Below are 26,586 nucleotides of genomic sequence, written 5' to 3' on the forward strand. Positions count from 1 at the left end.
TGTTCAAAATGTCTTTGTTATGACAACTTGACATTAACCAGGAAATCATTACTGTTTAAACTTTACCTTTAATAACATAAAGTTACCTGATTTTTAAAGTGCAATCAATAATACTTTTATAACAAATTTATATCAGTCAGTAATCTTAGGTATCTTAGGTCAGTAAAAATTACAAATATTATTTCTGTTTGCTGAATGCCATATGAATGAGAGAGTGACTTCATCACTCAGGTGACGAAGTCATGGCTTCGTCATGGCCTCCAACAAGTTAATTCACAACATTTCAGTAAAATGGAGGTGCACATCTGCGTGTATTGTAAGCCAAAACCTGAACCTCACTGCTTCTTTGTGTGACATTGAGGAAAAAATGTAAACAAATTAGCCAAGATAAAAGTTGGAAATATGTGGATATCCTAGTCCATCCTAGGGTATCATTTCCAGATGTGTAAATCACATTTCGTATCACATTTAAGGGGGAAGGGTGTCATTACTCACAGAGAATTGAGACCTGTAATGACAGAGGGAAGAATATTATGTGTTGATATTGAAAAAACTTCTCGAGATATCGCCCAGGATGTTTAAGCTTATCATAGATGACTCTTCCCTAGGGACAACGACGCCAATTATGCCACTAAATTAGTTTCAGGGTTACCTTAGGACAACAAAGTTAATGTTTTGCTGTGTCCAACACAAAGCCCTGATCTCAATCCTTTGGAAAATTTGTAGGAAAAGCTGAAAATGTGTGTTGGGCGGTCAATAAACCTGACTCAGTTATAGTTTCTGTCAGGAGAAATGGACCAAAATTGTAGCAAACCATTGTGAGATGATTGTGGAAAGAAACCCAAAACCTTTGATCCAAGTCATACAGTATAAAAAAATATTTTCCCACTGTCTATCATACTTTCACCTCACCACAGATGGTAAGTGATCTAGGTTTGCATAGATTCATCCTGTTCATATTGATACTGAGCGCTTGAATAGAGGGCAGAACTGGGATTCCTTTTTTTACCCTTTTAAGATGTTTCACTTCTCATCTGAAAGACCCCTACACTGAAAAAACAGAATGGAGCTCCAACTTTTAAAAACTGAGTTCATTTTATTACATGTAATCAAATTAAGTCTGTCAAACTTACTTTTACACTTGCTTAACATGGCAACTTAATAGATTTAACATATTCACTTGGATAAACTTAATTTGATTAGTTGTAACTAATTTACTCCTTTTTTAAAGTAGGACCACCTGTTTTCTTTTTTCAGTGCATAGATTTAAATAAGTGAAGGGTGAGTTTCAGACTTTTGGAAGTTTGTGAAGTCTTGCATTTGAAACTGATGCACCTGTTCGGTCTTTGTATCTTGAGTTCAGATGTTTTAATCTAATGTGTGAAGGTGTGAATGGTTGTGAAATTGCCTCAGCAACAAGACTCAAAGCTGCACTAGCAGGGGTTGGACTGATAGCAAAGATGGCCACATGCTTTACTCTTTAAATTTCTACTGCTGGGCCACAACTCTGCCATCAGCTCTGCACAGCATCAAGGGAAGTGTCAGGGGGAACAAGTCACTAAAAAGACAGAGAGGAATACAGAGAGCACATCATTTAGCACAAGAAGGGGGGAAAACACCAACATATATCAGCGTTCTGACAGAGGAGAAAAATTACTGGATGATTTACCTCTGTGAAGTGGATGATGCTGGGACTATAAATTGTATAGTCATTAGTCATTAGTTAGTCAAACATTTAAGCTCGGTGCAATTATAAGAGGAATTTCTGTGGCGTGGACATCAAGAAACTTGTTAGTGAGGATGTTTTTTTTTAAAATTCCTCTTTATCTCTATAAACTGTCACCTTCCCTTCTTCCTCTTCTCAGGAAGTCATGAGAGATTCCTGAGAAGATAACTATTATTAGGTCTAGTGAGCTGAGAGTGATTACTTTTTTTTTGAGACATCAATGCATTATTACCTCCTACTTGCCTTAAACAGTACAGGTTGTGTTGTTACAGAGCTGAACTTTGAGTGACCCTTGGAGGTTCAAATGTCCCAATATGCATATGTGGCAGTCATATTCATATTTATTGAATATGACTGACACTTTAAATTAGATCTTAAGTGTTGACAAGATATTATGTTTTTAACATCTTCTTTTTTTTAGTTTAGAAGCTCAAATCATTTATATTAGAAATAAAAACCCTGCAAAAGCCATGAAAGTTAGTCTACATGCCTTTAATTCAAGTGTTTTGGGTACCAATGCAACAATGACTTGAACTGACTGTGTGTGAAAACAAACACAACTACATCAGGAGTTTTAGTAATATTCAATATTACATCTTTGTATACGATTGTAATGCATTTAGCCACCTGTGTTTAGAAACTAACCCCATTCAACTCAATGTGTTTATTTATTTATAGCAAAACAACACATAAAATATCTTCTTTTTGTTTTGGTTTAGAACTAAAAGTGTGTTGAAAACATGATTTTTAAAATGGGCTACATCAAATTTGACTAAGAAATTTGTCCAATTGTGCAGACAATATTCATGTTTTAGAGTAGCAGAACTAGGAAACATTAACAAATTAGTCATTAGGTTATTGGTGACAATTTTATGGAGCATCCCAAAACATTAAAAGGAAGCCAATTATATGGCACATTTTTAATAAATAAAAAACAGAGTGTTTTCTAAACGTTTGCTGTGCTTTAAATAATGACAGCCACCAAATCCCACAAATCCAACAAAAAACTAAAAAACACAACATGCAGGGTGTTGACTAGTAAGAGCGAACTAGGACTGCAACTAACAATTTTTGCAGTAATCGATTAATTTTATGAATATTCAGATAAAAAATTGACACATTCTACAGCTTTTTCATTTACTAAAGAATGTCTATGCAATTTTAGAAATACATTAAAAGATGCCAACAAACACATATTTCAGTTACATTTTTAAATAAGAACAGTTTAAGTACTGTTTATGTACTTAAGGATTAATAAATTACATAATTAGTTGAGGTGACAATTATTTAAATAATCAATTAATCCCGATTGTTATGACTAATGATTAAGCATGACCAAAATACCTGTGCTGGTTCTGAGCACTTAACAAAAACAGTTCTGCAACACTGGCCACAGTGGTTATTAATGTTACAAAAAAACTTGATCTGAACTATGTTAAAAACAAATGACGTCTTCCTGCTATCTGTTGCAAATGGCACTTTATAAGTGGGGGTGCTTGATAAAAGGAGCAAGGAGGGTGTGTTATAAACACCATTCAATATTAATTACTTGGTGGCACCCATCGACTTCATTTATGCAGTGACCCTTCACCTACACATGACGCAGGGTTACTTAAGTGAAAATGTGTACAATGACTACATCTTGTGGCCTAACGAAGTATTATATGATATAAAGAAAGGCTAGTTTACGATGAGCTTGGTTTGAAAGTTGAGAATGCCTGCAGAAATGTTTGCTTTGCTTGCTGCAAAAAAAGTGTTTTTATTTTTTAGCTCCAAACATGACCCTGTGGGGCATCTGAGCATAAGGTTTAGTGTGAATATGTATGGAAGATAATTGGAGGGCTTTTTAAGGAGAAAGATTGTTGTCCCCACAGGATTTTTATATTCATACGAACATAAGTAATTATATAACACTATAATATAGCATTCATGACACTTGTAATTAATCCATGATGATAAATTACACAAAAAAAAATTAAATAAATAAATAAGCAAGGTTAAAAGAGCCAATCGCCTCATTTTTAATATTTGACAAAACAAAACAAAACAGCTGGAATAAACATACTGTAGATATTGTCACTAAAAGCGAATTAAATGTAGTTATTTGGTGTATTTTCATCGTCAAATTAAGGTAGATTCAGGTACATTTTAAATTTACAGTGTTATTTTGCTTGATTATGGCCATTATTATTATCACTAACTTGATTATTTATTAGTTTTTATACAAATTATCAATCAAAATTATACACAAGTAGACCGTTGTATGTTTTAATCCTACCTTTCCAAGCTTAGTTTTAATTTCCAAGACGGCTTTGCCGCTCACATTAAGTCGCATACCTTGACGTATGCGCCATAATCGTTTCTGCCTAACAAGTTATCCCCCTAAATTCCTCTTGGTGGCGCTACTGATTCCGCACAGCTTGTTTCAAAGCTTTTGTTCCACTCTGCAGCACTGACCCTCGAATCCTGCAGGGGGCGCTGCCCTCTAACAAACGCCTGGCAGCAACAGGGTGCCTTCATTGTGCAGAATCTGCCTTTTTCCTCAACTTTTCTCAACGCTCAGGCTGCTACTGTTATTAAAGACAAGGAGAAAGGAAGTAGCGGCAGGCTAGCTGGTTAGCCGAACTGTAACCACACCGTTTGCTATGATATAATAGACTTTTCGGTCCTGTTTTCTTCCTCACTGAGACGATATTGTGTTTTTATTCTGAAACGTCAAAAAGGAGGATGCGGATATGTCTTTTTCTCGGGCTGTTTCGTCCGTTCAAACCCCCGAAACTGACTGAACACTGAGCTTTGTCTGACTGGGAACCCACCGCTGCTGTTAGCCTGCTTGAATCAACTCTTGTTTCCTATCAGACGAGAAGAAAACAAAGAAACACAGCAGCGCCGTGTTTGTGAATTTAGACAAATACTCTGTTGAATCGCGGGGAATGCTGCTGTGAGGATTACACCAGGACAATGAGACAAACAGCAGGAAAAGGTACGTTAAATGAATGCTGTTAATCTTACTCGCGGCTCTGAAAGCAGTTTTTTCTTTTAAGTTTAAGCTCATCAAGTCGTTTAGAAATCTTTTTGAGTTCTGTTGTTAAATTATTTATCTAATAAAGAAGCTAAGTGCTTAAAGGAAGTTACTGTGTAGTCGCTTCTAACTATTGGTCCGTGTCTGTCATCATAAATTGAGGTTTTACAGCTTTTGTAACCCCCAAAAAGGACTGATTTTGGTGTGTAGTGTTAAGAACACGGCCTGGTATTTTACCGTGTGTCTAAAGGAGTTTGGAAAATGTAGCTCGACTTGTTCGAAAAGCATAATGTGATTTATCAGTCCAAATGACAGTGGGTTGTTTTGTTTGAGTGAGCAGGAGCCTTGTTGAAATCAATGGAGAGTCCATGGTTTTATAGCTGCCGCTGTCTCCCTGCAGTCCAGCCGGGGTTCTCCAGAAGAGAGGCTGCTGTAGCTTAACACAATCACCACTTCATGGTAACTGATGTTTTATGTGCTGCACGGGGCACAATTTATGGCTGAGTGCAGATGCGATTGCCTATGATTGGTAAAATTATACAAAACACCGGTGTGACGAGCTGTGTGAAGGTTTGTTGCTTTTGCTGAACTCTTGTATTTGTTGTCTAAATGCATTTTCTCACACATAACTGCTTTGTAACTTGTTATCGTTTCTAAATATATCCGACTTGATGAGTAATATTAGCAATGAGAGACAGACTGCTGAAACCTTTGCCACAGCGTCAAATGTGTCACCTCTTATGCTTAGCACTGAGGTGACATATTGGTGAGATTATTCACATGACATTTCTGAAACTTCATAGGCAGGCTTCCTTATGTCAGTCTGGCAACCATATGTTGATGCCCTGATCCTCAGACTTTACAGCGAGATATTTTAATTATAATACTTATACATTAGAGATGCACTTTTGAGGCTTATCCTGGGCAATGCTGATACCCTTTGAGATTTAACCTGCAAGATTTCACTAATGCTGATGTTTGATTCCAAGAAATATAACACATTTTGCTAAAGGTGGTCATTAGGAATCCAATTCGAAATTGGATTCCCAACAGTGATGGCAAGTTTATTACTATTTGTGTCCTTAGACTTTTATAAGTTTACAAAAAGTGCGCCAATATCTATTCTGATTGTTTATGTACTTATAGACAAATAAAGCTGGGAATTCTTAATTTTGATGCTTTAATTAATGGTTAAAATATTTAGACAATTATGTTTTTTTGCTCATCGATCAGAGCCGATCAAGAAAAAAAAAAGTCCAATCTTTGGCTGATTATTTGGTTTATCTGTTTTACTGATGGTCTAATAATGTCTTACTGAATTAAACCCATATTTGGTTATAGTGGGTAACAAATATGGGTGCTGGGTTTGGCATTTGCTCTGGGCGTCAAAATATAGTATCTAACGGATACAAGCATGAGCCAAACAGTTGTTGGCATAGTGTGTAGCACAGTGTTTTAAAATGCTAGATGTAAATTTCATGTCTCTAAGAAGTTACTTAGCTCAACAAAATGCACAAAAAAAGCTTAATTAGCATATTGGAGATTGAAAGAGAAAGACAGCTTAAGATTCTTAAATCCACCCAGATAATATGAAGAAAAAAATTATAAGAACACCACTAATGACAAAAATAATAATATGTCATACCAGATATAGTCAATATGTAATGCAAATTATAAATCTGGTGAGCAACAGAAATATACAATTTCCATATCTTCAGATCGTTGATGATGTTTGATGTACTAATAATAGTTGTAAGACCTCTAATTAATCAAATTTACTATTATTGAATTAGCGCTTCCCACATAGTATGAGCTTCTTTCGTCTATTTCACAGATTACACAAATGCTGTTGTTAGGATCAGAATCCATCAATACCTCTCAGTATGTTTATACCCCATTCCTCCTTAAAGTGCTTGAAAACGCTCAAGCGGCCTACAGAATGGCTCCCTGCCATCAATTGAAAGAAAGGGGCCATATGGCCCCCCGTTAATGGTTTCTACCCTGCTACAGATCTGACAGTGGTGGAGGATAAGACGGGGGGGATGGGAAGGAATACCAGCTAACCTTCAGTTTGGAGTTTAGCACATCTTGGTGGTTGTGTGAAACTGTGGAGAAGCAGATAAGTGGCACAAAGGAACTGGGTTCGTTATCTCTCATTAGTTTTGATGAGATCATGCTTGCCTATTATTAGACCTGAATCAGTATTATGTTGCTTAATAGTATTATCTTTCAAAATTAGTTTTATCCATTCTGTGTTTTTCAAATTACAGTGCGTTTGTTTTACCCTAACACATGTATGTTTTATTTACTCTAATAATCCAGGTTTCCTGTTAACCCTGTGGCTTTGAAGCTTGTTTTCCTCCTCAGCTTGAATCACATTAAAAACGGTTGTTTCCTTTTTGGTAATGCAACACTAATCAAAACTACTTGAGTCTGGTTAGATGTGCATTTTGGTTTTGCGTGATGACCTAAGAGGTGTGGGGAGCAAATTAGTACTACTGGAAAACTTGTCTCACGGTTAACTCTTACAAATTTTACTTTTACAGCTTGTGAATATGTAATGCTTAACCAAAATGTTGTCTGACCTCCTCATTAGACTTAATCTAAAACAAATTTGTAACCCGCTCTCCTGAGTCTGCTTTCAGGTTATTCGTGAGTTTTTGTGTCGAGTCTGAGGCAGAACGAGTGCAGAGGAACAGACTGAACTGAGCTGAACTGTGGCTGCAAGGAGATTTCTAATGAGTCCCTTTGCAGCATGCGTTGTCCCTGTGTGCAGCTGGTGCACCTGGTAATGAAGGCTACCTGAGATATGACGTCCACATCTGCAGTCCCATGACTTTAAAGGCGATCCTCACTAGATTGCTTCATTTAGCAGAATCATGAGTGCACTTTTTAACAGTTATCCATCTCTGAACTTGCGATTTCTAGTTTTACACTTATTTTCAGATTCTGAAGATCTTTAGAGAATATTTACTTCACTGCGTCAGGAATAATCTAGCAATTGAGTCTGAAGTAAGTGAAATTGATCTGAAACTTTGACACAGTTCAGTTTGATTGATCTTTAAGGCATTGGTCAATGTAGCTTTGGGAGAAAGAAGCATTAGGCATATGTTTTGTCTGAATAAACCTGCTTTATTTGAACTTTGGTTAGTTTTTTTGGTCTGATGTGGACCAAAAACGCGAACTCTGGTTTGCCTACAAACCTAGGTTTTGGCTTGATTGAGGTCAACTCAGGTGCGGCTCAAATGCATTTGTGAATGCCAAGCGAACTGGAGGCCACTCCAAAAGCAGGAAATGGGCTACAGCACAGGGCATTCTCAGTAATTACAACCAAACCAGACGCACGTGTTTAGCACCAGCAGGAGAAATGACTCGTGGTTGTTTCTGACAAAAGAGAAGTCCTACATCCGCTAAAATCTGATCCCACTCCATTTTTCTGTCCAAGTTGCGCTCATGTCTTCGTCAGAGGTTGGCATGTCATTTCTTACAGAAGTTCTTGATGCAACCCCACCACAGGTGAGGGAGTAAACAGGTTAATCAGTGTGAACCAAATGAACCAAGTGTTTGGTTCATGAGCAAACCATTAACTGGTATTACAACAAATTTTGGTCTCCAATCAAACCGAAGCTATCGACCTGTCAAGTGTGAATACAGTCAGTTAAAGTTACCACACACATGAGAATGAAAAGGTTATTGCTAAGGGCTTGGCAAGATATGTTAGACTTGTTGAGGCTTGCATTTCTATTTGTGTGCGCATGTATTAGGAAAATGCTTTTGTCATTCCACTGCTGTGAAATCTTAGGACTAGTTGGGTTAGTCTTTCAACTTTTTTCCCACCTTTTTCTTGCCGTAACTGTAACAGATTGTTTTTAAAATTAGACAATTCCCTACAGTGTTGCCCTGTGTCCTGATACTGAAGGGAAAGAACAAGGCCAGAAAGAAGAAGTGGGACAGCAGGATGCATATGGATGTGTTCATAAAGTGTGTCAGAGCTTAGTTTAGCTCCATCACCATAATGCTCCAGGGATTGCATTTCTTTGCCAAGAGATTTCAGGAAGAACGACTACAAGTTCTGCAGTGACTCTTGACCCAGCTTTGCTGCAAGGACGTAACGTGTTGTAGAAACTGAGCCAGGTGGGGAGAAAGTAAAGAAAAAGGGTTTTCAGGTCTTCATAAGTAGCGATGAAGAAAATGGAGTCTGAAAAAACAGTCCTGTTATTATTCCCTTTCTGTGGTCTACGCTGTCCCACCGTCCATCTATCGATTATGGATTCTAGTGGAGGAACTCTAAATAAACGACACGACTAATCTCAGTGAGCAAATCGAAAAGCTACAAAAAGGAGGGAAGTGAGATTGTTTTTGTTCTACAAACTTATGATTAACTCTCTCCTTGAATGCTCTTTCAGTGTGGTTAGGGGAATTTATGGCCTTTATAAATAGAGCCAGTCTTAATGAAAGAGGGAAAGACAGACTGACTGGTAAACGATGGTTTACTTGCAGTTAAATCGTTTGTTGTTCCTTGAACCTCACTCGGCTATCATCGCCGTGCCCAAACAAATCAAGTTGATAGGGAGCAAAGCATGATTATAATGATGACTATGTTAAAACTCCTTGTTTAAAGTCAGCTTAGAGACTGTTGTGAGTCAGAAGTTTCACAAAAATACCCAGTTTAAAACTCTTCCATAGCGACGTGAATAGTGGTCTACCAGCGTCATGGAAGACGCATTAGTCTAGTTTATAGCAGCTTGTCCGCAGGGATTTTATGTGGTTTTAAGATTTTATTTCAGCATGTTTTATCTTTATTTCTTGTTGGGATTTTTTTGGCTGGAGACCCTTAACCTTTTTTTTTTTTTTTTTTTTTTTTTTTTTTTTAACTCAGCCTTCACTTTTTCACTGTTCATCTAACCGTGAACTTAAACTCAGAGTCTGCAACGTGTCAGCTAGAAATATGGAGCAACCACATAATGGCACTGGATAAACACAGTACTCACAAAATCAGATCCACATTAGGTTCTGGTATTGTTGCATGACTTTTAAGTCTGTTTTTCACTGGATTACGATCAAGTTCAGATATTAATCCATGCTAACATATGTGTGGATAAAGACCGACTACTGCTAACTCCCTCTTTTGTCCTCTGTAGCCATTGATCATGTCCCTTGACTCTGGATCATGGGCAAACTGGGAGAGGGCACGCCCTGAGGCTCTGTTTGCTGTTGCTCAGCGCCATAGTGCAAAATGTAATTATGAGGCCCAGGCCACAGCTAATGAGCGCCAGTTACATCTGCTTTTCTTTGTGTGTCTATTGAGCGATTCTCATTTATATCAGTTTCTTTTTGCTTACCTGTGTGTTCCTGCTTGTCCTGCACGATGGCTTTAGTGCTGATAATAATAAAAATAAAAACTACCATAATTGCTTGATTGAACACAGGCCTCATTGGTTTGTCATAAACCCCGCATTTGCAGTATGAAACTGATGAAAGGTCTGAAGTCACTGTTATGAAGTTTGATCATGAGAGTGGCTGCAAAACGTTATAACTGTTTATTTTCTTTTAAAACACTAACTCACACCAAATGTAACTGTGCAGATAATATAAAATCTCCACATGTTCAGGAGGATAGTTACTGCAAATGACATGCAATCAGCCAAGCTTCTTAGGTAGAAAACTGCTACCAAATGCATCATCTTACTTTTTTGTACTGTGCAGATGTACAGAATCTCTGGATGATTTGATGTTTGATTAGCCCTGTTCAGAAACTTTTTTTTTTTTAACTTCAGTTAGTGAACTTAGCCATTGTGCTGATGTCAACACTCTTCTCTGTGGATGTTGTTACTGAAGGAAGTAGTAGGCCTGTTCTAAATTGTCCCAGTAATTATTGTGATAAACGATAATTTTGTTGTTTTGGTATCGTTTTCAAATAATGTATTGATAATGGCATCGTAATGCAAGTTTGCTCTGTCAACAGAAACCTTAAATAAAATGAATATGATGTATCTGTAAACAAAATATTAATAATCAGAATGGAAATTATCAAGCTTGTTTTGATTTATCATCCGTTTAATTAATTAATTACTTATTGCTATTGACTTAGGAAGAAGATCATGCTTAGAATGACGTTAGCGAAAGCTCAAAAGGTTTAAGGTTTCTAGAAAGGGAAGCTAGTTTCCTCAGAGGCGTCCCGGGGTTCAATCAGGAAGCCACAGCATGCAGTTACACCTCAGCAAATACAAAAAGCTGACACTATTTTAGAGTCCATCTCCATCTGTCGTTGAACAAGCTGGATTAAGAAATATTGGCTGTGTTTTTTTTAAGGAAAAAAAGCTCTACATTCTCTAGGGAATAGACAGAAAAACTGCTGTTTACTATCTCTGTTAACCATCCTAATCATTTGTTAAAGACAGGTTAAAACTCTAAAATCTTTTGTTTTTTTTAATATTAGTGAAACCCTGTTTTACTGCAGTGCTTTATCACTCTCTTTTGCAAACATATAAATGGTTTCACTGGTCCCAATATAAAAATTACAAGAGAAAGTTTGGTTAACTGAAAAGGAATGACATCAGACTTATATAGTGCTTTATTGGGACAGTCAAACACAGTGTACATGAAATCAGTCGTCTTCGTTCACACACACACACTGATGTTTCCAAGCTACTGCCCAGGGACAGATTAAGACTTGTTTGTGTTTTTAAGAAATAAATGATTTGACACAAAGCAAATTGAGCTTTTTTGATTTGAATATTAAATTGGATACTATTTATTTTCAGTGAATTTTGAAAAGAATCTGAATGTGGTGGGTTGTGGTGCAGTTCTATATTTTTAGATGTGCAAAAAGTATTTAAAATGTTGGAGAGCTGCAGCTCTGTATTTATTTTTTTGTTTTAATTAACATTTACTAACACATTACATGGAGATTTCTGCTGTATTTGTTGCTATTTAGTGATTCAGAGAGAGAACCTTTTATCTATTTACAAAGAAAACCCAACAACTTACTCTAAACTTTTAGACATAAACGAGAAAAATTTTGTTTTATATTTATTTTGTATTTATTTTGTTTTGCAAAATCAAAATCGCCTTAACACGTGGAATTAAGAGGCCACAAACTCTCTCAAATGCAGCATTACGATTGTAGTTAATTGTTATCTGAACTGCAATGTATATCATGTGAATAAGTTTAAAAAAATTGAATTTATGCCAAACTGGTCTCTCAAACTGGAAATGAGTGGAGCTGTTTAGTAAAGTTCACTGAGGTGATAATCTGTGTGAATTATATTTTCTTTGGAAGTATAAAATATGTAAAATGTTTTTACTTAACTGCACCAGAAATCCCCTCAGAGTTTTAATACATAAATTCAACTTTCTGGCATCTTTTTTGGAGGGTTTTGCTCAACTTTGAAGCAGATGGAGATCAAGGCTGTTCCTTACTCGTTTTAAAATGACGTGAGGGGCAGAAAAATGTAAACTTAGCCATGCTAGACTCTGCAGATGACAAACCATTCCCATTCGACGTGCCAAGGCAGGAGGAAGCCAGTGTATTACTTGAGGCAAAAAGGACTCACCAGCCCAAATTTCTCAACTCGCAAACACATTAAATGGTATAAAACGGTGATCTATGCTGTATTGAATATGTGGACATTGTTATAGCTTTTAAAACAGCATGTGGATCAAATTGAGGAAACATTATTTGTCACATTAACCATGTTATGGTGTTTTAAGTAACCCTTTCATGTAGATTTATCACACCTACCAGCTCGTGCGGGATGCATTTTGAATCAATTTGGTTGCTTATTTCCAGCACAAAGGTTTTTATCGGTTCCTCGTTGTGCTGACTGCAGCTGCATTTGACCACTGGATGCCTGAAAGGCTGTGAACAGTGACAGGAGAAGTGAAAGAGAAGGAGAAAAGTACCAGAAGAGGTCAGACAAGAGAGGCACAGAGGGGGAAGTCGATGGAAAGAAAGACACAAGCCCAATGTTGAAGGAGGAAGAAATGGAGCAGGAGCAGTAGACCTTGGCTACATGCTCGCTATTGGCTGAGCTCCCCTCTGTTCTGTTTGTTTTTGCTCTATTTTTACCATGTAGTCCGAGTCTGGTAACTGATGAATGGCTCCATATGCTGGATGGATTACATTCAACAATGATCGCTCAGCGTGACTGGGCCAGGTAGTTCAATGGGACGGAGACGTGATATGACCCATATGAAAAGAGGAGACGGTGATGGATTAGGAGATGGTTGGGGCTTTTGGAAAGCTGCTGTAAAGTTTATGTCGTTGGGGTTTGCTTTAATAACTGCATATTTCGCAAAATGCGATGTTTGATTCTTATTGCTCAATATAATGTTCAGCTTAACAAAAATCTTAATGCACGAGTCAGTATCGCACCAAGTCACTGCAAGGTTTTCTATACATTTGTTACTACAAACTCTTAAGACTTCTTTAGTAAGGTGGGTTTGGTCTTTTCATTTGCGATTTAAAGTAAAATCTTTAAATCTCTATGTTGTTTATGTCATTCTGCTACCAGTATTGAATGCTTCCAAAAATGCAAATTGTTGGGCTAAAGGAAAAGCTACACCCACCTGTCTGGACCTTTTCTTTGCAACAAAGAATAGTCTGCTGCCTACATACGAATGGGACAGATTATGTCTTGAATAACTATGTGCTCGATGTGATGCAATGACTCTTCTGGTCTTACAATAGAGTCATGTGTTTGTGAAATGTTTTTAGTCTTGGGCAGCCCACATGAGCATGTACAATAATTCTCTCTGTCTTCCGCCTTCTCATCGCTTCCTTCTCTCCTCTCTTCCTGATTTCTTTTTTCTCTTTTTTTTTTTTTTTTTTGTGCCTTGGCCTGCAGCTGCTCCGCGTCTCCAGATGACGCACTGTATGTTTCAGTGTTTGTGTCAGATGTGGTTTATTAAGCCAAATCAAGAGAGGAAGTACTTCCTGAAAAAGGAATCTAGATTGGGTTACTGCTTTTTGCCCTCCTTTCAAACGCACCTGGACCGAACAAACGCTCGTCTCATTAGGGCAGCATCTTTTATAAGACATGAACAAATTACATTTGCTCAATGCAGGTTTGATGTTAAAGTCTCACCAATACAAAATTTAACTGAACAAATTCCAGCTGATGGAAAAGGTTTTCTATGAATGTCAAAGCTGTCATAAAAACAAGAATAATCTCAATTCTGCCATAGCTTTTAAGACACAAAGTTGCAACCAGATGCTGCTGAGCTAATGTGCTTAGTCAACTGATCTTCAGCAGATCTGATCACCTTTTTGGAAGCAGGGTTTCAGGATGTGGCTGGAGCATACCGGTGTGTGTGATAAAACAATGACGGGGGGGGGAAGACATCATCAGTGACTTTAAAAGAGCAATTGTTGCTGCTAATCAATCTATTAAGGGTTTTCTGGCTGTTTCTAATAGTTTGAACTGCATCATTCTTAAGAGAGATTCTCCACAAAGATAAAATACCTAAGAATTCAAGCTTTTACTCTATGGACCTTAGCTAGGATGTTAAATAATAATAATTAAAAAAAAAAACACAGGACATCTGGAACAATGCATGGGTGACAAATTGGACCAAAAATTAGACCAAAAAAAAAAAAAAATGAAATGCACCAAGATGCTTGGCAAAAACCAAAGACATTGGCACCTCAAAGCAACGGCAGAGCATGGTGGAAGAGGTGTTATAATTTTGGCTTGTTATGCAGACACCTGGCAGCAATTGAACTGACCACAAACCAAAACCCCTCTGAATACCAAAGAATTGTAAAGTCAAATGTGAGACCATCTGTCTGACAGCTGAAACTTGGTTGAAATTTGATCATGGGCTGGATAACCCCCAAATAGCCCTTAGGTCCTGGACAGACTGCCTGATTTCTAAAATCCTATGGGACTTGAACACGCCTTAATGTCAGCATTAGATATGAAAGTATCTCCTGCCATCAGCGTGCATAATAAAATATTCCAGACTGCATGGCTTGTTGCTGCAGCAGTTATTGCTGAGCTTATTATTGGAGTCTGGTGAGGTTGGTAATTCCTCCTGAAAGATGTGAAAGTTGTCAAAAACAACAGGTTCAATCAGCTCAAGGGATTGAAATCAATCAGTTTCGGTTTACTTCTTCCTTTTTTTCTTGATAAATAGTTTTCGTTTATTTTAATCAGATAGCTGGATCGTGGTCATTAGGAACTTTTTGTCATGTTGTTTTTTGTTTTTTTTTTGTACCTGACTTTTTTGGGACATTTTTGGTACTACTGAACATGTATTGACTTATACTCATCTTTAGATTTATATCCACTATGAAAGCCATAATTATCTATAACCAACTCCTGGTTTACTGTAGAAAATTATACAAACATATAATGTTGGTTATTAATGACCATAAACAGAGTGTCAATCATATTTCAAATTAAATCATAATAAATAGAAATTAACTGGTTCAAGTGCTATGAAAATATTATTATGGTGTGAATTATTATTGTACTTTTTTATTCCTGTCTTTTACTGTCATGCTTAAGTAAAATAAGAATAATAAACTATGGATAAGTACGATCTATAGAATGGTTTGTTGGGGAGTACGGCATGGAAATATGCTGCCATGAAATGGCAAAGGAAGCACAACACTAGCCAATTTTTTGTGAGATTCTCTTACTTGAAGACTTAATGTTACATTATTCCACAATATTCATCAGTTGTTCAGGCAAGCATTGTTTATTACAATCTGAGATCTATGTAAACCTGCATGATCTAAGAAAATATGTGGATAAATTACTTGCAGCATATCGCAATATCCCACTGGTCTAAGTTTGGCCATCCAACTCAAGTCTATAGTGCAAGGAGCTTTTATGTTGGAGCATGTGTCTTTCCTTTGAACTGTTTTTGTCCAGTGCTGACCTAAACAAGTCTATTACTACAGCATGGCTGCGATGTCTGGTCCGGAAATCTCTCCGGAATCTCCTGTCACCACTAACCCGTATGGTATCCCAGGATGAGCCAATTTTGGAAGCAGAGGCTTCTGGTTTGCATTAAGTCAGACATGCCTCAGCCTCACTGCTCTGGTGTGTCCCACATGAACCCGCTTGCTTTGAATCTCAAATTTCAAGCTCATCACGCTGATTGAGGACGTCCATGCATCGTTTTCTTCATGCAGTATTTTCTGAATAAAATAACTTTGGGACTTCTGTCAATGTAGGGCGTACGTTCAAACCCTGGATTATATGTTGCCGGTTCTTTGCCTGCTTTTGCATCTCTGCTTTTCTCAGTGAAGCTTGAGCCTGCAGTATGACTGACTGAGCCGCAAAATAATGAAGAAGCATTACATTTAAATCTAAAACAGGACTTTGGGGGGGTATGGTAAGCTGCTTGCTGCATAGCAATGTGTCTTCTTGTCTCTCCTCTGCTCTGTAAAAAAGTTGGCATCTGGACTGCGTTAAAGCAACAGTCTCAAATGTTAATGGGGGGCTGAAAGAGGAAGAGTTGGGGGAGATCCTGTGATACGACAGGAGGTGGTGGGGTGGAGAAAGAAGCACTCCTGAGGAAGGAGTTAAGTACACAGCAGTAAGGCTGAGAAAAGGGAGGTTATAGTGTGAGGACGTAGCCACACTGTAAGATGAACAAGAAGTGAGAGTTAATAAACCAGGGGGGCCAGAAAAGTCTGCTGCAGCCAGCAGATTGAAACGAGGTCATCTCAGTGCTGTTTGGTTTGCCTAACTTGTGCGAGCTTATGGGGTCATGCATACTTTCGTGGGGTGGCAGAGGAACAGCAGCCCTCTTTAGTTTTGTCGATACACAACTCTGACACATGATATTGGGAGTGGTAGGTCGATGCAGAGCGGTCAAATCCCCATGTTGTAATTGATTAGCGTAGTCCACCACAGTGATGGTAATTTATTGGGTCGCACAGCTGGGCTGCTTGTGTTTGGCTGTATTTCTGAAAGCTAAGCAGCCGACTGTCAGCTACTTTTGTTCATCTTTCATACCTTGGCAGAAATGTAAGGCGTTTAGTATAGTAATGCATTTCCACGTTGCTTTGTTCCTTTTTATTAGCAGATTACTTGTTGCTGGGGGGATTGCTTTGACCATGAGCATGAATAGGCTAATGTCCACAAGTCAAAGGGAATCCCTGTGGCTTCTCTCGCCTTTATGCTTTCCTTTAGACGGAGACGGCAGATGCTGCTCAGCTCTGGTTTTATTGTTCGCGGCTGGTCAGGCTGGGAATTGACTTGAAGATGCTGGTGGGGGGAGGTGAGCTTTTACAGCCTCGTCTCACGTTGCCTCTCCCTATGGGTTAGTTGGTGTCTGTTGGGTGTTAATTGTATCAATTTTATAATTGCATATTTTAAAAGACCGGTGATCTGGGGGGAGGTTTCTAAACTATTCAGTCTTTTTTTTTTTTTTTTAGAGCTGCTCCTACTAGTGAAGCTCAGCCCTGAGGCTGATTTACCACCACACAGCAGCCTCACTCCATCTGGGCACGAATGCGTCTTTTAGAGAACATAAGCCAAAAAAGAAACACAGAGAGAACATACCCCGGTAGACTAAATCTGTTTTTTTTTTTTTTGTTTTTGTGTGGTCTGTCATTCAGCCAAGATTCAGACAATGTTGGCTCCTTTGGAAAAAAGCCAGCCCTCCTCATCTTCATTACGTCAGGCATAGAGAGTTGTTGTAGTGACAGATACTTCAGAGGCTCCAGCCCTGCTTTTCCCCTGGGAGAGAGAAGGAGGATGCATCAGGATGCACTAATGGGAAATTGAAAGATTAAAAATAAAAGAAGAAATTTGAAATTAAAGAAGGATATGCTGAAATTGAGTAGGAATTGATTTCAACATCTTCTTTTAACTGCAGATATTTCCTTTAGAAACACACCAATCAGACTTTTGCTCTATATTTCTAATTTCTGGTTTGGTTTGTGGTCTGACCTGGTCGGCAGACTGCAACACATAAAGGAAAACAAAAGTTTCAAGTTCTTTGACAGAACGAGTAGCTATGCATGTCAGATTAACACATTTTGCTGGACAATAAATTGTCCCAGTAATTATGGCAATAAACAATTATGTTGTTTTTAAATTATTTTCAAGTGATATATTGGTAATTACTCTCTCAAGGACCAATAAAGTTTAATTTTGTAAAGAACACTTAGCACCTAAATATTTTTATTATCCAAAACCAAACACAACCTCATTTTAATTTATTATGTGCTTAATTGCTTATAATGACAGACTTGGTAGTAGTTTTAAGTCCAGCAGAGAATAAAAGGTGACATTTATCTCCATTAATGCATCAAATAATTTCTTCCTTAACTTTCTCTGATTGTGTTAACCGAAGAGGTCCATGCCTTTGGCTGATGAGTTTATAGTCTGCAAATGGAAGAGCAGTGCTTCGTTTTGACGCATTTACTAAATTGGGAGAAGCTGAATTTCACCGGCCTGTTTATCACTGATAGATGCCGATTCAGTGAAAAGTGGCTGGTGGGTTGTTGTATCCATACACTCAGCAGATTTGTCAGAATTTTCATTCTCTTTATAGTAACTCCAAAATTATTTAGAGTTACACAACCTGCACACATAGAATAAAGATAGTTTAAGATTAAGAGACTAAAGGGTCTCCAAACAAACAATCCAGGTGGTCACAAGAGAAGCCAGAGCTGCATCTAAAGCACAGCTGGCCACACGTACCTCGGTTAAGGTCTGTGCTTGTGGTTCTACTAAAAGAAAGAGAGCGAACAAAAAATGGCGTCCAGGTCGGAAACAACTGCCGACCAAAAAGAACAGACATGCTCATCTCTTGTCCCCCCCCCCACCCACCCCGCCCCCTCAAAAAAAAAAAACATATTGATGATCCACTAGACTTTTAGAAAAAATATTCTGTCCACTGATTGTGAAAAATTGAGTTTTGCAAAGTGACTCTGCTTCAGGAACCAGATGACTTCAGGCATTGTGCTCTCTAAGGGAACGTGTCTGACCGGTTCTTGACATTGATCTAAAGCTAATTCAGGTTATTCAGCAGGACAGCGAAAAGTCCACTTCTCAGTTGCCTAAAGTTTTTCCAATTCAAATAAGATACTGGTTCCTGCTGAGAGACGCTCCAGTGTGGGTGAATTAATTCAATTCTGCAAAGAAGAGTGGGCCAGAATTCCTCCACAGCAGAACTCTGCAAGGGGCTAAAGTCATTGTCATTTATCAGTAGGTTTTCTGGGCATGTTCCACTGTATGGAGACCCCACGGAAGAGCAAAACTCACTTGGACGGATGATGCATTCCCATCTGGCCTGGGGATTCCCCAGAATGAGCTGGAGGACGTCACTGGGAAGAAAGATGAAAACTGATTTCTTTTTATTTACACAGTACAAAAGATAATTGTAAGGGGTACTTTATTTTCACAAAAATGTAAATGTTTAGCTTTAGCTTTAGAAAATCATGTGATGAATTTGCATGTTCTGTTTGAATTGTGATGATGCTAACATCAGGGAGTAAATAGATGGTGAAAGTTGGATATGCTGATTCACTGATCTATCAGTGATACTCCTTTGATGCCGTAATGGAGTCTGTGGAGTCACAACATTTTTTCCCCACATAAGACTGACTGTACCATTCTTCTGTTGGGATATTTGGTCCCTGACGTTGATTCGAACTGCGAGTTGTTGCGACGGGATGTGTGGGAACGAGAGTTAACAGTATCACCAATTTGAAGTCCTTTGACCTTGAGTGTCTGTCATTGGGTCACAGACTTCCTGCCTGGTATTTGAGTCAGCAGCTGGTATCTCCACAGTAACGGGCTGCTCCCTTATTTTAACAGCCTGTATGAGTATGAGCTTGTGTGTGTGTGTGTGTGTGTGTGTGTGTGTGTGCGTGTGTGTGTGTGTGTGTGTGTGTGTGTGTGTGCGTGTGTGTGTGTGTCAGCCTTGGGAGGTTCATTAGTAGGTAAATTTACTGCCTCCAGCACAGAGTGAGAGCATAACACTCAAACCTCTCATACATCTGTATGAAGCAACCTAAATCAACTGTCCAAAAAAGGCAAAGTGCTCCTTTTGCCTCTCCGTTGCTCGTCCCTCTGCACTCATGGCGCTGTTCTGCCTTCTCATGTATGAAGTATTTGGTGTTTGCTTGAAAAGGGGTGAGTAATGCTGGGCTGGTTTAGCTCACTTTTGCCACATATGTCATTTTTCCACTTGAATACTTGAATTTTGTATACAGATTTTTTTTTTCAGGAGTAGTTCATTATAATTGGTATGAGAGTTGAAGCCATTGCTGTTGGCACAAAATTGTTGGTTGCAAAAATAACACGGAATAAACTTAAATTAGCCAAAACACACTTTTTCCCCCCTTTTTTTTTGTACAGTGTTTTGTTTGGCGACATGAGATCTGAAAAACATATGAGATTGTTATTTGCTGTTTCATGTTTTGCAATATAAAAGCGCATATTGGTAATGTTTATTGAAATCACAGACAGCAGATAGTGAGCATATAATCAGCTCATGTTATTGCAGTCCGATAAATTCTTTGCAATATTAATTTTCCACACTAATAGTGCAAAGAAAACATATTTTAGAGATATTAATGCAGCCCTAGACCCTTACATAATAATTCATACATTTGGCTTTACTGGATTGCATTTGGAGGTGTCAGAGTAAAGAGGGCTTGATGCAAATGTGTGCCATACTATTTTATACTTTTATTTTTTGTAAGAAAGTAAAAACTATGAATAATTTTCTTGCTACTTTACTGTTTTGGAGTAGTTTGTGTGTTGGTCCAACAAACATAAGTTTTGTGGTTGCAACACAACAAAATGTGGAAAACTGAGTGCATTTATAAAATGCTGCATGCACATAAAAATGTCAAAAGCAATCTTATTAATTTCTCTTTTTTTTCCCTCCCGCTTCTTTTACCCCAAATGTTTGGACGGTAATAAATAAGCTGAGTAACATTCCTGCGTTCAGTGGAAGTAATTTACTCCAAGACAATTTCCTTGCCTGGATTATAAGGGGTTAGTTAGGCTGGGATGGGGTTGGCGGGTTCAGCGAGGATAAAGGCCAGGGCCTGCTTTTTAATAAGAAATGTCAGGCGTAAGGAGCTTGTTGGCTGCTGACTCCCCTTCTGTAAGCAGGTAGAGAGCCGCTGTCCTCTGCTGTCTCCCTGTCAGCCCCCGGTAAGCAGCTAAAGTGCCAGGCTAAGCCTGCGTAAAGCAGACAACCCCGAGTCTTATCTGTGGAATGCTGGGCACTGCCACAGAGGATCTCCTCTGCAGGGAGGAAGCTCTGTTATCTCAAAGCCCCCCGTCTCCTCTTACTGTCCCCCGACGCCCCTCCTGTAAATGTTTGCCTTTCTCTCTCCATCTATCCCCCCGCCCTATTTTGTATATGCCCTCTTAAAAGTAGTAGAGTGAGCAGTTCAGGCATTAAAGTGACAAATTCGCCCCCATGATGGGGGATAATGAAGATGCCGTCTTATGTGGTCTCTGCAGTTCTGCATGCCTTGGCATTTTATAATGTTTCACGCTTTTGGGACTGTGGTCAGCTCGCCTGGCAAGGCCGTAAACTCATCAGTCTCAAGTTGCACTATTTTTCCTTTTTTCCCCCCCTACAGCGATTGAAAACGTTCCAGAGTAATGTTTGGGTTTGGTTTGTTTCTGAGACCTTGCTTTCTTTTTACAACGTGCTACCAGAAGAATCCAAAGTAATGTGTGTTTGTCTTGGATTTAAAACACCTCATTGTTCCTAAGGATAAATGACGGCCATTTTTACATTTACTACATTAGTAGAAGTGGCGAGTTGTGTAACTGCACAGTGTGGCAAGGCTCTGTGAGATCTAACATGGTTGTTGTTCCCATGACTGACAGGAAGACACAAAATATTATCTTTGCCACCACTACGAAACCAGATATTCAAATGAGAGATCCTCCTTGCCTACATAAATATAACAATGCCGTACAATATATCACTCACTGCAAATTGTAATCAAACAGGTTTTTTCAGCTGTTTTAATTCAGAATTTGATTTCGTAACACACGCAGCTCTGAGAGGGCCGCTGCTCACGCAGAGCGCTTTTCCCTGCTGTATTTTCTGTTTGTCAGTCTGAGAAAATGAACACAGTGAAGTGATAAACTGCAGTCTCAGAGCTTTTAGGAGCTGATACAGGATCAGTTTACCTAAGCAGTGCACTCTACCCAGCCTACAGCGATTTCAGCCAGGTTCTTGTTTCCCTGAGGGGGACTCACAGTTTACATATCATGCATTGCTGGTTCAAGGACAAGCTACACAAACTGTTATTGGGACAAACCTTACCCAGCTGCTGTCTGTGAGTCACTCGGTGGTAGATCACTGCTTCTGACTGAACATGGAGCCTCAAACTAGGACATCCAAAGTGGTTTTGCTCTAATTTAGTCCATAAATCTTGCAGCGTTGTGCTCCTAGACTTGACTTAAAGTGAATCATTGATCATAACGATGGACATCTGCTCTGTGCTGATGACTGTAACGCTGTCATCGAGCCGCTCGGGCACAGTAACCACGGCAACTGACACATCAGTAATGTGAGCGTGGTTTGAAGTTGTACGAACATGAATGCTTGAGTGACGCAGCATTCAACTTGTGTAATCTCTGTTCTATGAAGGCTGCAGAGAGATATGATGATAGGAGGTTTCTGATGATGGCCTGGGTTTTTAAAATATTTCACTGATCAATTAAAGACAGTTGTGCTCTAAATTCAAACACAATTTACAGCATAGATGACAATTTGAAGGTGTTGTTTTGTAAAATCTACTCTTTTGAGTTTTCTATCATGTTCTAACATTATTCCCTCTTTAAAACCATACCTTGCTTTAATTCTTTCAAACATGTTTGGCGCTGGCTATTTGCACAAATCTCCTCCTTGGAGTTGCCCTGCCACGCGCCTTCCCCTATCAGCTCCAACAGACTAGCGGCAGCAGCATTTAGCAAACACCTGGTGGTACTGTGCGTCTGCTGAGCTCACTATACGAACAACTTCTCAATCGAAAGCTGCTAGGAATGGTTGTAAGCAGCACAATGAGTAACATTGTTGCTGAAAGTGGAGTGCTGGAGAGTGTAGGAGCTTCTTAAAGAGACAAGTGGCCCAATTCCAAGACATTAAATTGCAGACTACCAATCTTTAAAAAGCCCACTGTGCCGATACCGTTTTGTTTTTTTTTTATCTGAAATGTTCCTAAATAAGCAAGAAAGTCACTGAGTTGGTAGTAGTGTGATAACTACTGTTAACTGTAAATGTGTAGACATGACCTGGTTGGTGGGTCTGTCAATCAAACCAAACGAGCACAGGGATTGATTTTTAATAAGGTAGATAAAATCAATTGATAAGATCGGCTTCACATGTAAGTATGAAGCTGTAAAATACACCCCTGCCCCTTTAAAAAAAAGTAACAGCAGATATCAGAAGGTAACAGAAAGGTTGATTACATTCATAAACATTGCTGTTTTTTTTTTTCCTGCCTACTTTTCAACCTCAGTCTGTTTTTTGAGATGTCAGGTTTCTCTTCCAAATGCCTCCAGAGACCACAATTCCTTATACAAGATGCTAAACACAATTCAAAATGTTACTTCAAAATCAGTTTCTTTGTTCTAAACTAGCAAACACAGCTTCAATCTGCCCTGCTTCCATTTAAAGGGGAGTTCCTGCTCTTATGCTGCACCTTGTGCCACCACACTTATGTCATTTTGTTTTTTGGGCTAAGATTTTTTTTTTTTCTTGCAGAAAGAGACGTATAATAATTCTGAAAATTGCTTTATCATCAACGTATCTACTTGTGGTTGCTGTTTGTTTTTGTTTCTTAGAATGAAACTAGACTGGCTTTACTTATTCATACGTTTACCAGTTTCCTCTGAACATCTTTTCCAGTTACTGATTCTAATGTGCGCATGACTGAATAATTTGCTGTAGATTCTTGGTACAATTTTTCTTTATTGAACTTTTGATTATTTCATAAAAAAAATAAAATGATTTTACGTTTGAAACAGCATCAGATTTGTAAGAACACACATCTTTGGCTGGCGAAAAAAATGTAAGTAATTTTGTTATCTTTGATTGGAGATACGAGTTTTGTTGTGCAGAGCGACTGAGCCCTCTTTGTCTTGTCAACAAGTTCGACAGCCATACTTTCACAGGAGTGATGGTGTGCTGTCATTACAACATTTGTGGTTTAACCTAAGTGGTGTTGTCGTCATCCCGGAGCGGATGGGTTGAATTTCTGTGCACGGTCTGCAGCTGCAACCTCTGGTTGGGTTTCAGGAGCAGAACCATCTAGATCTGATCTGAACACAATACGGCCTAAACGCTCAGGCGTACTGCCTGCCTGCTCAGTGAAAGTAGAAATCTGTTTTCAATTTGTTAATGCTGACCCAATGACTGAATACAAATAACCTGAAAAGAGGCAACGTTTACTTTCTATGAAGATTGACGGTTTACCTAAATCGTTTTTCCGAAATCGTTAGAGATTGAATTGAAGGTGGCATTTACTATATTTTATTTTTAATACCTCATCTCAGAGCTTCCGTCATTTCTAAACTCTTAAATGTATATTTAATTTTTTCTGGTTAACACAGAGAACTCTGATGCCACGTCATGTCTGCTGAGAGGGAAATCTTATGACTCAAATACCACAGATGTGTTTTCCAGGCAGGCTAAGGTTTATTTTTTGAAAGTTTGTTATTCTGCTCAGAATAGGAATGAAACGCATAGTGTGAAAATTAGATAATAAGCGGTTGGATTATTGTGATGATTTCATGAAATAATTTACAACCATAAAAACAAACACTGCTCTAAAAACAACTTATCTATTGAATAAAAAGAGTGTTTTTTTTTGTTAGTTTTATTTGTTTAATAAATGAAGCAAATCCCATGGATTTGTTTAATGAACTGGTTTAAAGTAACAATCATTCTGGCTGTCCTTGTGGTTTGGAAATGTTGTCATTTAGTTTCCCATTATTTTCACAGGATGAGTAATTCTTAACACCTTTCTTTGCACAGTAATGACAAACAATATGACGATTACCCACCCACGGATCGGAGACGAAATTACGCACAACCAAACGTTTGGATAAATGATCCCATAAAAAAAAAAACACACATGATCTTGAGTGTGTGATTTTAAATGTAATTAAACTTTTCCTGTCAGGTCAGTTAAATTAGCAAAATATTTATATTCGGTAAATGTTTGATTTTTTTTGTTGTTGTTTGTTTTCTTCAAATCCTGGAGTTTTCATGAAACGTTTAGCGCTTGGTTTTCAGCTTCTGACAGATTTCTGCCCTGTTCCTCCTTACAGAACTGGTCTGACTGAGTCAGCTTTCCTGGCCACCTTGTCCAAATAAACATTTTCAGCTCTGCCCACAGATTGTCTATGGAACTGAGATCAGGGCTTTGTAATGGTAACTCTGTTGTCTTTTATCCACTTTGTAACCAAACTAGCAGCATGAGTTGGATTGTTGCTGATCCACATTGCCCTTTTTTCTCCCATTGTGATGATGCTCATTGGACAAACCCTTTGAATCAGAAATAAATTTGGCACATTCTGCAGATTTTTTTATGTAACCCCTTCAGATTATCTTTTGCAATTTTAAAAATACCTAAAAATGCAAATAAGCATGTAATTCAGTTCATTTTCTAAATAATAAAATACAAATGTCTTTGCCTAAAATGCAATAACATAGCGTTCCTTTAGCTTACTCTTGGTGCAAAGGACTCTTCTGAAGCTAAAAAAAAAATACTTCTAATATCAACATGTGAATAGCTTTAATTTGATTAAATTATTTGAGGTGGTTTCCTCAATGCAGTGTAGGGGTACTGTGTTGATTAGTTTTAGGATTGACTGATTAATAATTGAACAGGAAAAGTTGCGTAACAGAAGACTACAACTGTTCAATTGCAGAAATTTTGTGCTAAATGTTTTTTTAAAGGGGGTAGAACAATTTTACAGACAAAGTAACCATGTTCTACGGCGGTCTGTGTTTTCATCTTAAATGAAAAATGTATATATTCTTTGTACAGTTTTGGTTTAATTACTGCTCTGACGGTATTCTTTCAGCAAATGGCATTTTTTAGAATCTGTACACTCTAAAAAAGCAGTGAACAATTATTTTATTAAATTATTTGATGTTTATTTCAGCAATCGGTTCATCACGATTAACTCAAATTAATCATTTCAGCCTTAATATAGTCTTTGCAATATTCAAAATTAGTATTTTAGTGAGCCGTTTTCCTCCTTGTGCAGCCCAATGTTGAAGAAATGACTTTTGCACCTTCAGGCATTTGGAAATAGTATCCAAGGATGACGCCAGTGAAAATAAAAAGCTTATGTCTCTTTTTGTTTTTTACCTTGTATGTAAATAACTCCTTTCAAAGTATTAATTCAACCCATTTATCGTGCCAAGTTCTTCCTCTTAGTGTTAAGTTTCAAACAAGCCAAGAACTGTGTTGTCTCAAAGAGCTTCTGCTTCTCAAATGTTGCTCTATAGTTGGTGTGGATTTGTAATCGGTCCTCCTGTCATCTGTAGGTGCTGTGTGGTGAGACAGAGGCGGTGGACTTGCGGCATGCTGAGGCCACTCCCCCTGGCTCAGGATGAGTGTCAGAGATGGCGCTGCCACCATGGCAACAAACGCAGGTGGAGGTGGAGGAGGGGGAGTGGGCTGTAACGATCCAGACGACCGCATGTACCTGCTCCAGATCTACCCACGGCTCGCTTCCCAGGCGTCCACCTGCTGCAACCTCAGGTGGGTTCCCCGAGATTTGGTGGAGGTGTAACATTTGCATTTACTATACAAGAGTGACAATCCAATGAAACATAATAAAATTTAATTGGAAAACGGTTTTTGTGGCGT

General features: G+C 38.4%; 1 protein-coding gene across 8 annotated transcripts in view; it reads left to right on the top strand.

The window, feature by feature from the left end:
• The first annotated feature begins 4,252 nt into the window (after positions 1–4,252).
• The window catches only part of myo9bl (myosin IXb-like), a 66,134-nt gene continuing 43,800 nt past the window's right edge, over positions 4,253–26,586 (top strand). For 3 of the 8 annotated variants that reach the window (XM_088004994.1, XM_088004996.1, XM_088004995.1), the window contains exons 1-2: positions 4,257–4,709; positions 26,262–26,478. In XM_088004994.1, coding sequence (XP_087861120.1) covers positions 26,327–26,478 — 152 coding nt within the window. In that variant the 5' untranslated portion in view covers positions 4,257–4,709; positions 26,262–26,326. Of the gene's footprint in view, positions 4,710–26,261; positions 26,479–26,586 lie in introns of all 8 variants that reach the window. The other 5 variants (XM_088004998.1, XM_088004999.1, XR_015762680.1 and 2 more) reach the window with 4 other exon arrangements.

Source organism: Poecilia mexicana, unplaced genomic scaffold (genome assembly GCF_051168715.1).
Source record: "Poecilia mexicana isolate PSO_F unplaced genomic scaffold, ASM5116871v1 scaffold_4, whole genome shotgun sequence".
Lineage (NCBI taxonomy): Eukaryota > Metazoa > Chordata > Actinopteri > Cyprinodontiformes > Poeciliidae > Poecilia > Poecilia mexicana.